This window comes from Asparagus officinalis, chromosome 2, assembly GCF_001876935.1.
Source record: "Asparagus officinalis chromosome 2, Aspof.V1, whole genome shotgun sequence".
Classification (NCBI taxonomy): Eukaryota; Viridiplantae; Streptophyta; class Magnoliopsida; order Asparagales; family Asparagaceae; genus Asparagus; species Asparagus officinalis.
In genome coordinates this window covers 14,687,723-14,701,791 of record NC_033795.1, presented here as the reverse complement: position 1 = coordinate 14,701,791, position 14,069 = coordinate 14,687,723, and the positions used below count along the sequence as shown (strand labels likewise).

The 14,069-nt window shown below is 36.7% G+C and overlaps 2 protein-coding genes across 4 annotated transcripts in view; both read right to left on the bottom strand.

Annotated features, from left to right (window-relative positions):
- LOC109830350 (RNA-binding protein 39-like) lies at nt 1,517–12,759 on the bottom strand. Of its 2 annotated transcripts, XM_020397596.1 has the most exons (14): nt 12,092–12,750; nt 10,317–10,395; nt 10,154–10,210; nt 9,417–9,472; nt 6,909–7,128; nt 4,981–5,067; nt 4,834–4,908; nt 4,608–4,691; nt 4,226–4,290; nt 4,095–4,152; nt 3,820–3,954; nt 3,662–3,750; nt 2,780–2,894; nt 1,517–1,753 (listed from the first exon to the last, which is right to left on the bottom strand). In XM_020397596.1, exons 1-14 carry the CDS (start codon nt 12,601–12,603, stop codon nt 1,712–1,714), a joined length of 1,674 nt encoding a protein of 557 aa, XP_020253185.1. In that variant the 5' UTR covers nt 12,604–12,750; the 3' UTR covers nt 1,517–1,711. The 2 variants fall into 2 exon arrangements, with proteins under 2 accessions (XP_020253185.1, XP_020253186.1); XM_020397597.1 differs by lacking the exon at nt 1,517–1,753 and having other exon boundaries at nt 2,820–2,910; nt 12,092–12,759.
- LOC109830348 (protein S-acyltransferase 8-like) overlaps nt 13,194–14,069 on the bottom strand; it is a 10,730-nt gene continuing 9,854 nt past the window's right edge. For both annotated transcript variants that reach the window (XM_020397595.1, XM_020397594.1), the window contains one exon: nt 13,194–13,917. In XM_020397595.1, the coding sequence (XP_020253184.1) occupies nt 13,492–13,917 (426 nt within the window). In that variant the 3' untranslated portion in view covers nt 13,194–13,491. The remainder of the gene's footprint in view (nt 13,918–14,069) is intronic.

The window sequence follows — 14,069 nt, the reverse complement described above, 5'->3', positions numbered from 1 at the left end:
GCTCTAGCTCAAAAGGTTATAATGATTAACGCCACATTAATTGCTTGTGGTGACTGGATGGCGAAGTGCAGGCGCAGACTGTGCAATGTGACTTTTGATGATGCTTGTCAGGCCGTGTGTTTCGTCCAAGTGGAGAACGTCTTTTGTCTCAGAGTCGGACATCTAGCGGGATTCGGTTCGGGAGCGCCGTTCACCTCGGATCTGGATCGCAAGGCGAGTTGGCCGACTCGAGGCTCGGGTTATGCTTGCAGATGGGTCCGGCAGTTAATTATCATGTGACCGCTCTTATTTGGTCTTGGTAATTTCTGGGATATAACAATATGATATATTTCTTCCATGAAATCACAGTAAGCTTGCCGTTGGGCAAATGTCTAATTGTACTTCAGTGCGAACTACTTCTCTATATCATAATTCACCAAACAAATATCTATGTAACATACTTAATTAGAGAAAGTAACATACTCAATCAATAAGCAATACTCAATTCAACATAGGGGCATTGCATGTTTTAGATTATCAATATTTTATGCGTCGACAACAACGGACAACTATTTTTTGCTAAATTGAACCGATGTAAATATTAACCCAAAACTATAATTTCTAGTTTTCATCAAAAACAATGTATATATCAAACAATTTGACAGAATTTATCGAATATTATTGCGATACTTACGAAAGTAGCAATCTTTTACTACGAATTACTAGGATTTCATAAAAAGTTCAATTCTTTATCCTCTTTTCCTTTTTTTTTTTCATTCGAATTTACAGCCTTATTATTGTCTTTGGTTTGATCCCGTCTTTTATTGCTTTCCTTATCTTCCTTTTTCGAATTTTTCAACCGTTGATTAGCTTGTTTCTTTTTGGTATCTCGAAAAATGAACTCTTGAAAGGTTCGGGAACAAATCTGAGCTCGAACTTGCTTCAGCCACATTTTCTTTTTAAGTCCAGTGACTTGATCGGAGATGATTTGGGCAAGATGTGGAAGAAGAAGAGGGAAACGAAAAGTAGGTTTTTTTTTTTTTTTTTTTTGAACTCAAAATAACAGTAAATCAAAAAAGTAATCGCTACAATTGCCACATCAGAAAACAAGACGTCACTCGCATCGTAAGGATAATTTGGGAATGGCCCACAAAGTTTGCTAGGAGGGCGAAGGCGGATTCTTTCAGAACGCCTGGCACCATGCGGAGCGCTATGAACCGCAGGCAGGATTGGAGAGGAGGAGGGCAGTGATGATATTTCACCGTCCCCCTCGACCTATCAGAACACCCCACCAATAGGATTTGCAGTCAAGGAAGGCTTAAACCTCCGACCATGTAGTTAATGGTCACACGCTCTAACAGCCTGAGCAACTCCGGCCCGCTCTAACCGACTGCTCTATTCCAGCTGCTGTTAATAAGTCGTATTAACTATGGACAGGTTTAACCTTAAACTGTTGGTTCTGCTAACTTGAGACTAACAGCAAGCGAGGATTAATTCAAGGCTATCACTTTTTTCATTTTTGAAAAAAAAACCAAAAAAAAAAAAAAAACGTAGTCCTTTTTGTCTACTGAGATGCCGCATAACAAAACCTTAAGCAACAACACCTTAAGTGCATATACAGATAACAAAAAAACAAAAATAAAGACCCTACTATAGCAATTTAGTTGATACATTTCGATTCTCATTTCATATAAAAAAACACAATTCATCATAATCACATAGCAATAACACCTTAAGCTCCACTTGCGAATTTGGCTTCATATTTATAAGGTCGCTGCACAATTAACGAGGTTATATAGTTAGGGCCAAAAAATAATATCACATAAAAAATAATCCAATTTTTAAAAGATGCTGTAGTTATCAAGATGGCAATTCAACTCAAACAAATCTCTTTATAATTACTGCCTAGTTACCTCTTGTGATAAGGTGAGAACCCGAGAAGAAAATAGAAGTGTGTTATTCCACATAGAGCTCTAATACATTATTAAAAATTTAACCAGATGCAAGTTCTCACTTCCTATCAAAGGAATGATTTGCATAACTCCCATCTATTTGGAATATAAAGAGTGCCAGTTATTTTCATTAGCAAAAAATCAGCAAGTAATGTAGATGTATCGCCATAGTATTTGGATGTCTACAAGATAATGGTAAAAAAAAACCGCCACGGAAGATGCATGATACAAACAAGAGATTATAAACTTATAATGTCTTGATTATAACTTTTGAGAGTTTTGAGATATACCCAGGACAAGTTATGCCACAACATTGCAAGAAATGAAACATTTTGAGGAAATATAAAACTACGGAGGAGCAAACCAGATTAAAAAAGAATTTTAATTCACTCCTATAAATAGTAGATAATGGATTAAATCAAGATAAACAGTTGGAAAACATTAATGATCCCCCACACATAACTACTGTAGGTATGCACTCACATGTCATGTATAAATGATTCCCCATCCTCGTCAAAGTAAAGATTCAAATATAACTATTACAGAAACGCTTCATACACATTATTTTATGCTAGGTTTAATCCAAAAAATTCATGAAAGAAAGTACTATAATAAAAGAAAACATATAAATAATGAATGCTCCCTCTTATTAAATAATCTGATATATCTCAAGAGAATCAATATAATTAATGTGCATTGTCAGTATAAACATCATAACTTCATATTCTTTTTCAAGTCATATTCACTTGTGAGTACTTCACCCCATGTTTTAATTCAAGGATTATTGTTATCACGGCCTTTATTATTTTGTGTTGCTTCAAACATTATTTTTGAAGGCAGAAGCATACCATGAAAGTGGCAGATATAGCCCTTCCAGCAAACCATCTCATATGCATTGCCCGCTGACAGCTAGCTGCTGCTGCTACACTTTCAAATCGTAGATAAACATGGCCATCGCTAAACCTACAAACAAGAGCAACTGAATTATACAAAAGGAGAATCATAACTAACTGGTTCAGTACTAAAGACTTCTCAATATTTTGAATTCAAAGTCAAATGCTAAAAGCTAAAACTAGCAATAAATATATTGTTCCCAAGTAATGTCTAAAACAAAATAAATAGGAAAATACTTTAAGATCCTCAAGAAACACTAGTTCTGAAAATGGTGTCAAGTCTTTGAATTCCTATAAACATTACATGTTTTGATCTAGTAAGACTGGGTTAGTACTGATGCAAATATAAGGTGGTATAATGCACAGCCTATAGCATGCAAAGGAGAGAAAGCTCTATGCAGCAGAGAAACTGTATTCTGCTTTGAAATGCTGTCAAAAGGTACTCCGAGAAAAAAGGCAAGAGAGAAAAATACCCGACCTTAAGATAAATAATAATGATGGAAACATGGGGTTTGTCCCTTACATAATTAAAATGGGGAATTACTATACAGCTGTGTACATGACGACAGAGCAAAAGAATCCACCGAAAGATACACCCCCTTTCTTAAAGATAGACACTATCGATTGACAAACCTCTTCCATTTTATTGAACCACCCTCACATCCATTAAACATGCACAATCAATAAAATATGCAACCCATAAAGACATGATGATTTAAACGAGATGTCGACGACAACTCACCTATTTACCAAATAAATTTCAGAAAACAAAATGGTGCAAGAATTATTGTGATTATATACCTCAGTAACCCAGAAAAGGTTGGAAAAAGAACTTACTTGTCCACATAGATATGCTTAATAGGGCCAAATTTTGAACATTCTTCCTGCACTTCATCTCTGATATCCAAATCAAAATCGGGATCCGTCTGCATGATCAATCAAATCTTAAGAACCAATGTGACACCCTTTACTATGTATAAAAAGAAGCAACCAACCTCGGTCCTTGGATCAAACATATTCTTTAACGAAATGCATTCACTGGGTTCTCCAATTGGCACAGCGGCGAGTGGGGAAGTTAGCAATGGAGCTGCAGGTAATGTAGCCTGCCCATTTGTAGTTAAGGGTAATGCCTGCGAGTGGGGAAGTTAGCAATGGAGCTGCAGGTAATGTAGCCTGCCCATTTGTAGTTAAGGGTAATGCCTGTTGATTTGGTTGTGCAACCCCATTCTGCAGGTAATGTAGCCTGCCCATTTGTAGTTAAGGGTAATGCCTGTTGATTTGGTTGTGCAACCCCATTTACCAAGGGTACTCCAAGAGATTCAGCAATACTACATAAAATAAGCATAAATTAGTTTTCAGAAAATAATTCTGTTCCACAATTCTACATAATGAAGCAAAAACCTTGAGGCTGTTCCCGTGCGATCGAGTTTCTGCATCAGCATGGCTCTTGATCGAGCATTCAAGGACTGCATTAAAAAACAAAGAAAATTCACATTTAACCATCAACAGAGTTCTTTTTAAAAGTTAATTCAAAACTCTCGCTGTGACATCAATTGTGATAAAATAGATAAGAGATTGGGTTCAACTGTTGTATACAAAGAACCAATGAAGTAAGAAAAGTAAACTGTGAGATTGCGTTATTTTCTCAGTCCAAACCAGTAAAATGAGGTAAGAAGGGGGCACAGTATCTCTAGATATCATAAGATGCGTTAATGGCCATAGTCATAAGACTCACAGGTCGCAAGACCCGTGAGATAAAAAAAAAAGCAAATTTCTAACTCACCAAACCACTGCCATCATCATCATCAAAGTCAGCAGCATTTGCTCCAGTTTCCTGTACAGGGACATGATCTGTGACTGCTGATACCTGTCATCATAAATAATTTATTTATCTTGTTAATTACGATCAACAACAGAAATCACCAAGAAAAAAACCTGCAACTAAGTTTAACAACAGATATCACCAAGCAGAAAGCTGCAACCACAAAAACCAATAGTGGATTTACTACCTTGATGACCCGGCCGGCTATCTCTAGCTTCCCATTCAAACTTAGAGCTGCCTTCGCATGTTCCATTTGGGCAAACTGACCATGCAAACAGAAAATTAGCAATGAAGAGATAAGTTAGTCGCACAAGGGACCTTGAGCTATACTTACTTGAACAAAACCATAACCTTTACACTGCCCAGTTTCCAGATCCAAAGGTAATTGTACAAGTTCAACTGGACCAAAAGGTTCAAAAACCTGAAGAGAAAGGAAAAGGAATCATAAAGACGGTCTTTATAAATCAAAAAAAAAAGGAGAGAAACTAATCAGCAAGCCATTATATACGATAGTTCACCAAAAGAAATAAATTGTCTACTGTAGACCACTTTTCATTTGGGAATTCTGTTGGTCATTAGACATGGTTGGTATAAGAATAAATCAAGTACAAATGTAAGAGCAAGTACCACCACAACAAAAGGGAAGGGAGAAGTATTCAGACTAATATTTCGACCAGAAACATGAGATAAAGTTAGAAGTGTGCAGATATGAACACACAGTCAAATACAAGAGGTGGCTCTAGCAATTGAACTACTAGAAAAACACAATGATTTGTGGATAAATTTTAACTGAGATTGAAAGACTAGATATCATATCTTAAGATGGTGTACCTTCCGTATCAGCACCACAGCCATATAAAAATGATCAGCCTGGTAGAGTGCTTAAATATGAGAGTACAAGGTACCCCTAGTAATCACAAGGCGCCCCTAGTAATCAGCAATTATGCTAGACAGACATGAGTTGTGGTTAACATCCACATGCTAAAGAACATTTTGATGTGTAACCGTGTAACAGACATGTTAGACAGGTAAATTTATCGCTGTGAAAAAACCTAAAAGTTTTCTCCCATGAGTCTGTCGCTCATCCCTTCTAGCCAAGCCAAGTAAAGCTTTCCAGCAGTCAAGCTAGATGCGGATTTAATAGCTGCGCTTACTCCTTCAACCCCGAAAAGATCAGATTTGCACTAATGCAGATTCGCAAATAACAGATTTGATAGTGCCGTCTTCTTCTTTCACACAAGGCCATGCCTTCAATTTAATACGACAGGACCAATGGCAACTGATGAAACAAGAGAAAAAGCTATCGAGACACACTAACCAATTGGCCTGGCTTATCCGGTTCTATAGATTATACTGCCAAGGTGCCAAGCTCAAAGCTTAAAGGCAAGTATCACATTCCTACTGTCAAGCTAAAGGCGAAAGAAGTGGCTTAGCTTAAAAGCTCCTCTGCGTAGGCACATGGGCGATCCAAGGATTTAGGTTTGTCCAAGTTACCACAGGATAGGTATGAGAGGCAAGGGTAACCCATGATAGTCATAACCGAGATTAAGGTATGTATAATAAATCTAGAAAAAAAAAACCTGTACTGGGGGGAAGGATATGGATACCAATAAAACATAAGGAAAATAGAATAATAACTTGCTGATTTCAACAGACTTCCTTTGTTATTTCCCCTCTATGACCCCAGCCCAGCCACTTCAACCCTAGGAAACACAACCACAGGCTTCTATGGAGATATCCGATGGTATATGGTTCTCCCGTATGTCAATGCAATTTTCTGTCGAAGAACTAATAATTAAACTTCATCATTCTATAACTTCCAAACGTACCCAACAAAAGTAAACAACATTGAATAAGAAGTAAAATTTAAAGTTCCCAGACAGAAGATATGTCTATATGATCACAGAGTGCATATCAAATCCATAACATGTCTGCTCAGGTTGACCAGCCACCAGAAAAGCTTTATAACTCACATGTCAGGAAACTTTGAGCTATGGAATGGTGAAGCTGAAAACTGTCAATTTTTTGCAAAGGACAGGAATGCACCTATAAGTAGATATTCCTGCCCAGCAACAGAAAATAATCATATCTGCTCTTAAAAATAATTAAACTTCTGTAATTATAAAAGAAAATAAGATAATGTAGATTTTTTTTTAATGCAGATGCATGATCAGTAAGCAAATAGTGATTTCTTGCAGTCAGATTAACTATCTTTTAATGTTATGGATTGTAAAAAGAAAGGTAAATTAACTCAAAAGTCACCTGACGAAGTTGATCTTCTGAAATATTAAAATGAAGATTCCCAACATAAATTTTCCTAGCAGCTCCTGCACCCGCAACACCTGAGCTTCCTGTAGCAGTTGATTGGACAAGATTCTTTTCTGCTTCTGAAGGTTTGACCATCACAGGTTGACCTAAAAGGAGTTGACCACACAGAGCTATTGCCATAGGCACTGACATTGCATCATAGAACTCAATATACCTGTAACAACACAGAGAAAAAATTAAGACCTCGCGCAAAACTGTGACAGCTAAAAAGGGAAAGGGAACAATTAAAGAAAAATGTTGTCAGAAGACATTAAGTAAAATTCCACCTAGAACATCTAGCTACTCTACCAGGCTATAAAAGGTAAATCAAGAACAAGGTACAATTCCTAAAAAAATACTCAAGAACAAGATAAGAGTCTGCAGTAAAGAAGCATGAGAAAGAAAATAATCCCATATAAAATAAAATAAAAAATTGTCATATAGTATTTCAATATTTAGGGGAAACTGAAGGGCTGCATATGGTCACATGAAAAGTAAGCCACATGACCAATCTGTTGATCAGCCAACTCGCTTTTAACTTACAGCAAAGGTTCTCTGACATGGCTCTCTCACCCATACTTGGACAGAATTAATGGACCGGCCTGAAGAGGATTAATATCAGGCTAGTGTGAAAGTTTATCTGAACTCGGTCAATTCTTCAATGGTCCATGTAACTTCCTCGACTTTTGTGGGTGCTCTTTTAACAAGAGGTTTAGAATCTTGTGTGAGAACATTAATAGATATTTCACTCACCCCATAACACAAACCCATTAAAAACCTAAATTCAATAAAATGACAGATATTTTAAGTTGACCCTGAGTGGCAGGTTCCCTGCCACATGAACAGCTGCTAAATTTTATTTATAACTCTGACAGGTTCAACAGTCATAACTTTCACCCTTGTTCAAACAAGAGTAGCTGCTGACCCCGAGATATTCCGGGACTACCTCAATGTAACTAAAGCTATCCAACTTATTAGAAAAATATTCAGGGAAAACAATTTACACTCCGAACAAGGATATAAATCCAGCAGAAATATATCATCTCATTACTCTCTAATGGTCCGCCAAATACAATTTGGGTTTAACCACGTATATCTAGAATAAATCTATGGAAGCCATATTTCGTATCCTTCAAACAGAAAAAAATGTTCAACCGAGAAAATAATTATGCCTCTTTTGTATGATGTCCTCTACAGATTCAACAAATGACAGTCTCTTGTTTAATCTTCTATATTTAAAATCGACATCTTTAATGGTGAAACACAAAAGCAAACAGGAAGTATGACCCTTATTATGCAAGATAGATAGGAATAACATGCCATATGAGTAAAAACCATGGTAATAGAGAAAGGGTGAGCTATCTAAGATATGGTTGAAGAATGGAGATCTACAGAACCAATTTCAGGTGGTTAAATAGTAAGTGTGAAATGAATTTGACATTAACTATGCTCAAAGGTTCCAATAACTTCTCGAGCATTAATTAAGGTTTTATGATATAACGTATACTTCTTTCTAATGTAGAAACAGGCTCTTCTATGATACGTAACGTAATATTACATGCATTCATTTTTTGCAGGCAAACATAATTCACTACTTAGTAATACTTCTCTCTCTTATTGTCGTGGTCATTACTATTATAGTCATGATCATCATTCTCTGAGCAAAAGCCTGATTCCCCTAGGAATAAAGTCATGAATACTCCATAGAGGTCTCATTAAATGTGAACTAGGCTCTGGCCTTGTACAGAGCTTGATGCCAAAGTAATTACAAAGGGATTCTTTTAATTCACCGGACAACGTTTAACAGATCTAATTCATTGGGCAGGTTAACATCTATTGCTGCGGAAACGGTTGTGATAAAATGAAAAAGAGAGCTCAAAAGAATATCACATTATGTTGATTTCACTTTTGGGCTGCTTAGAAAAAAATACACCTTGTTGGAAGTGCTCTAACTACTAAGAATAGCATGTAAACTTTTTTTAACAAGTTCTGTCATGTTCCAAAACAAATAAAAAGGCTTCTCAGCTTGCAACCAGATGATGCATGAGTAGAACATGCTTAAAAGATTTGACATCTGTGTCTAGATAGTGTAGTAGATAACAACGGATGATATAGACTATCAATTTTGTTCTTCTGCCATGAATTAAATCAAACTACCTGCATCTACTTCTGAATGTAGATTACCTCAAGCTCAAAATCTATCAAAAAGAAGGATCCCAAAATATGTGGTGCAAAGTATTATATTTTTCCAAAACATCACCTTTTATGCCTTACAACATTCATAAAAATTCAAGTTGTTTATTATCATTACTTCCTGAAACCTCCATCACGTGATGTTCTTTCCTTATCTGACTTTTTGAATAATCGAGCAAAATAACTTTAGAAGGATCATCCTCATGGAAGCATGTCTAAGAACCTTGCTATAATGCATCAACAAACAAGTTAAAGAACAAGAGAACATACCCAACTCCCTTTGATCGTCTCGAGTTCCGATCCATGATTAGCCGCACGTCTCTAACCTGGAAGCCATAAATTAATTGCTTGTAAATCTGACATCATTAACGAAGTAATACTTATACAGTTTGCAGCTTAAAATGCATTGACATGCTTACTACACATAACACCACCCTAAGGACTGCACCCAATATGGTGAGCAATCAAACTTACAATTCTTTTCACTCACCAAATAAAAGAATGTTGAGCCACAAAAAAGTCATTATAATAGGCCTCATTGAAGGCACAGGAAATAAAAGAATGTTGAGCCACAAAAAAGTCATTATAATAGGCCTCATTGAAGGCACAGGAGCATTTACTGCAATAAGAAGCAAGTGTATCTAAAAAAGTCATTATAATAGGCCTCATTGAAGGCACAGGAGCATTTACTGCAATAAGAAGCAAGTGTATCTCAACGTATGTACTGAAGATATTGAAATAGCGAATTGCCTACCAAAAGCTTTAATCCTAATAAGATAACAAGTTATGAAATATTTTAAATAATAAACTGGACAGGGGAGATAAGTATACTTGTAGTACTATGTAAGCTCAGATACCTGTGGTTGCATGATACATGTAAATATCAGAACACTCTTATCAGATGGATGTGTTATGTCAATACAAGAAGCTAAACCTAACAAATTAAAAACGATCATCAACCGCATATTATTGTGTGATAAGAGGAACAAGTAACTCATTCCACTAACCTTTCCTGCTTTCGAGAAGAATTCATAAACATCTCTCTCTGTCGCTTTCAAAGGCATCTAAAATAACAAAAGAGAAAAAAATTAGAAGTTGGTTGTGTATGGATGAAATGAATACCCCTTTCCAATAATAAATGAAGTGAAAACATAAACTACAAACTATTACCTGATAAGCAAAAACAGTTCTCTGGTCCCTTTCAGGATCAGCTTCTAGTTCTGCGGCTTCTTTTTTCTCTTTGAATCTCCTACACAAAAATGTAGATAGTTTATTAACAAAATCAAAATATTCAAGACTCAAAAACCACATATCAAAATAATATAGAGCATTCATTCATTGATAATAGGTCTAAAATAACATGGTCAGTTCATGCCAGGTAATCGGCAATTTTCTTATTATAAGAAACTAGTGTGAACACCGTGGAAAGCACTGCATTTTTTTTTGCTACAGTAATCCCGGTTTTGACTGCTCCAGTTTTAAATTTTTTGGGTGCTACAGCATCCCTCCTCTGCTACAGTATTCTCATGTGCTACAGTAGTGTTTTTCAAAAACCTGTGCCCGGTTTCGTACTTGTTACAATAATAATGTTACAGTAAATATTACTATAGTATTTACTGTAGCATGAATAGTACATCTTGGGTTCACCCATTTGTATGGAGTGGATAGATACATAGATGACAGAGAAAATATAGGCTAAAATATGCCTATATAAATTCGATATGAGGCACTTCGAACTACAGTTAGTGTGCATGCAATTTTAGTTTTTCTAGTCAGTGAACCAAAAAATTGGCAATGATATCGACAACAAATCCTTTATCCCATTTTTAAAAAAAAATACGGCTACATGTATCTCATTCTTTCCATTAAGAGTTATTGCTTCTACCAAATTAACCATTACGCATCCTTCTTAATTGCTTCCCAACATATTCTAAGCCTACCTCCAGTTACCCTTCCTCCACTAATTATAATCTATCACTTCTTCTAATTACAGTGTTTAGTGATCTCATTTGAACATGATCAAACCATATGAACCAATTCTCTCATTTTATCTCAATAGGAGCAACTTTTAACTTTCTATGAATGGACTTAATTCTTGTCCCGTCTTTTAGTGTACAACCATTTTTCCACCGCAATGTTCTCAATTTCTCATTTCTGTCAAACTCTTTTTTTGCCTATACTTTAAATTATTCAACATTATGATCTATAAGTATTGTTGGTAGTTCTCTTATAGAAAATTCCCGTCAATTTCATTTTATATGATAGCTACAGGACCAACAATAGTTTATAGCAAGCAATGCAAGTTATAAAAAATTCAGTTACAATTTACGCTACTCTACTACTCTGATTTATCCCTCTAAATTGAAATTATATGCATGCATCTAACTAAGAAATTTGAATGCCAAGCTCTAGAATGAAAGTTTAACAAACAAAGAACGACAAAAATACATGTTTTCTAGTTTCTACTCTCTAGTCCTCCTTTCTCTTTATTATGACTCTACTTTCCCTAGCTAGTGTATTTAGTGATCTCCTCTACACATTATCAGACCATCTCAAACGGTTCTCCTCTCATCTTATTTTCAATAGAAGAAACTTCTACCCACCTATAAATGTACTCCTCTTTTTACCATATAGTTTATATCCATTTATCCATCAGACCATTCTCATTTTTGCTACACTCATTTTCGGTATGTTTATAAATTTTCACCAACATGCTAATCTATAATGCATTTTTTTATCTTATAGTTGTCCTATAGAATTTTCCCTCAATTTAAAACAATTCCTCTCTTCCATCACCCTAACATTCTCATTTCGGTTATGCTCATTTTTTTAATATCTTATTTCAATTGGCAATGGTGGTCTAGGAATTTGCGTACACGAGTTTCACTTTATGGAAAACATTGAAGTTCTACGCACTCACAAAGAAACAAAAGGATGAGAAATACCTGCTTTCTCTCTCCCTTATCTCACGCTCCAATTCCCTCTCTCTATTGGCCCTCTCTCTGCTCCTCGCCCTCTCCATCTCTCTCTCGGCCTCATGCCTCGATCTACTGCTGCTCCTCCTCAATCTCTCCCTCTCTCTTTCTCTTTCTTTTTCTCTCTCCTTCTCTCTGTCCCTCTCCCTATCTCTGCCCTTGTCTCTCTCTTCCTTGTAATCCCTATCCTTACTCCGACGCTCCCGATCCCCTTCCTTCTCTCGTTCGCGCTCCCTCCGGTGATCCCTCTCGCTCTCTCGATCCCTCTCCTTGTTCCTGCGCTCGGACCGATCTCGATCGTCGCGCTTGTCTCCGTCGGCATCCTCCGACCTGGAAGATTTTCTCTCCGACCTTCTCTCTCCGCCGTCCTTCTCGCGGCGGCGGGAGCTCTTCTCGTCCTTTTCGTCGTCCTTCTTCTTATCCTTGCGGATCTCGACGTCGTCAACCGCCTTCTCCAAGTAATCGTACTCGTCGAAGTCCATCTTTTTCCGGTGAAATCGATGGGAGTGGGAACTGTGAAACCCTAGAAATATAAGTGAGAATTGCGGAAGCGAAGAATCTTTTGAAGAATTAGGGGGGATTTTAGGGGTTTAGGGCTTATATAATAAGGATTGGGATGCGGAGTCGGCGGAGTCGGAGCTCAGAAGCGTGTGGCCTTGAGAACGGGTCGGGTTTGCGTTCCAGTAATAGGCCTGGCCCATTTACATACTGTATGGAAATGATAATGCAATTTTGATTGGATAAACAACAGCAATGAGGCTAGTGAAATGATTTTAAACCAAAAGATTCAGATAAATCAAGCAAATATGAATGAAATAGTAATCAATAATATTTTTCAATCATAAGAAGTTTCATTAAAGAAGTTAGGAAGATAATCATATTAGGCATTGAAGTTCATGTCAATTTCATGTGACAATATTTGATATTTTCACCTTATTAAATCACCAAGAAAATGATCTCTCTACGGAGCCGGAAAAAAAAAGGTGGGGTAGTATAAAAAACTAATTGAAGAATATATCATGTATCAATTAAGACGAACCAAAGAACAAATGTGAATGAATAGCATGCCACAGGACCAACAAAAGAGATCACAGATTAGATATGTGGAATCCAACATCAGCATATTACAAAAAGAATCAATATCCCCACACACGCACAAAAAAAACAATAACAATAACAATAACAAAAAAAAAGAAAACAGGCGGACCCAGTAGCAACACCAAAAAGGAACAGCTACACAATGAAAAAGCAAAGAGAACAACAATCTATAACTTCTAAAATTTTAAGCTCCTAATTAGAACGAAAACATCTATTACATACACGTATAACAACATCAACACCAATATAACCCTCAAAAACTCTAAAACATTCTAAGCTCCGGTGAAAGGCTGTGTCTTGCCAACAATATCCTGTGATATTTCCCAGGTTCCACTTCTCCTTCTTGAAACAAGCTCTGACTCGGACACAACACTGTGCATACCAGTACTATTTCTCCCGCCCAACTCCTCGTCAACCTCTCCAGATGTTCGTCTTCTCGAAATCTTCAATAATTCTCCGCCAATCTCGAGATCATCTTCTACCTTGGATCGCGGTTCACTGGTTGATTCTGGTTCTGGCTCCGGCTCTCTAGAACCGATGATAGGAGGCCTTGAGTTTTCTTCTGAAACGTAGGCACGAAACTTATTTTTTGATGGCTTTACTCTCGTGCAGAAGACTTCTAGGAAGTTGTTGACGCAACCTTGGTCATAGACGTTCGGCCTGTTGTCGGCTCTGTATCGGAAGTTCTCATATGTAGTCTGAAGATAATGAGCATGTAAGATAGCCAAAAACCAAAATACTTATAATCTAAAAATCTGAATGATGTCTAGAATTTAGATATCAACTATACACAATCATTATCATTAGGGTTAATTTCAGAAACTCCTCTGAACTTTGGTGGGTGTTGCAC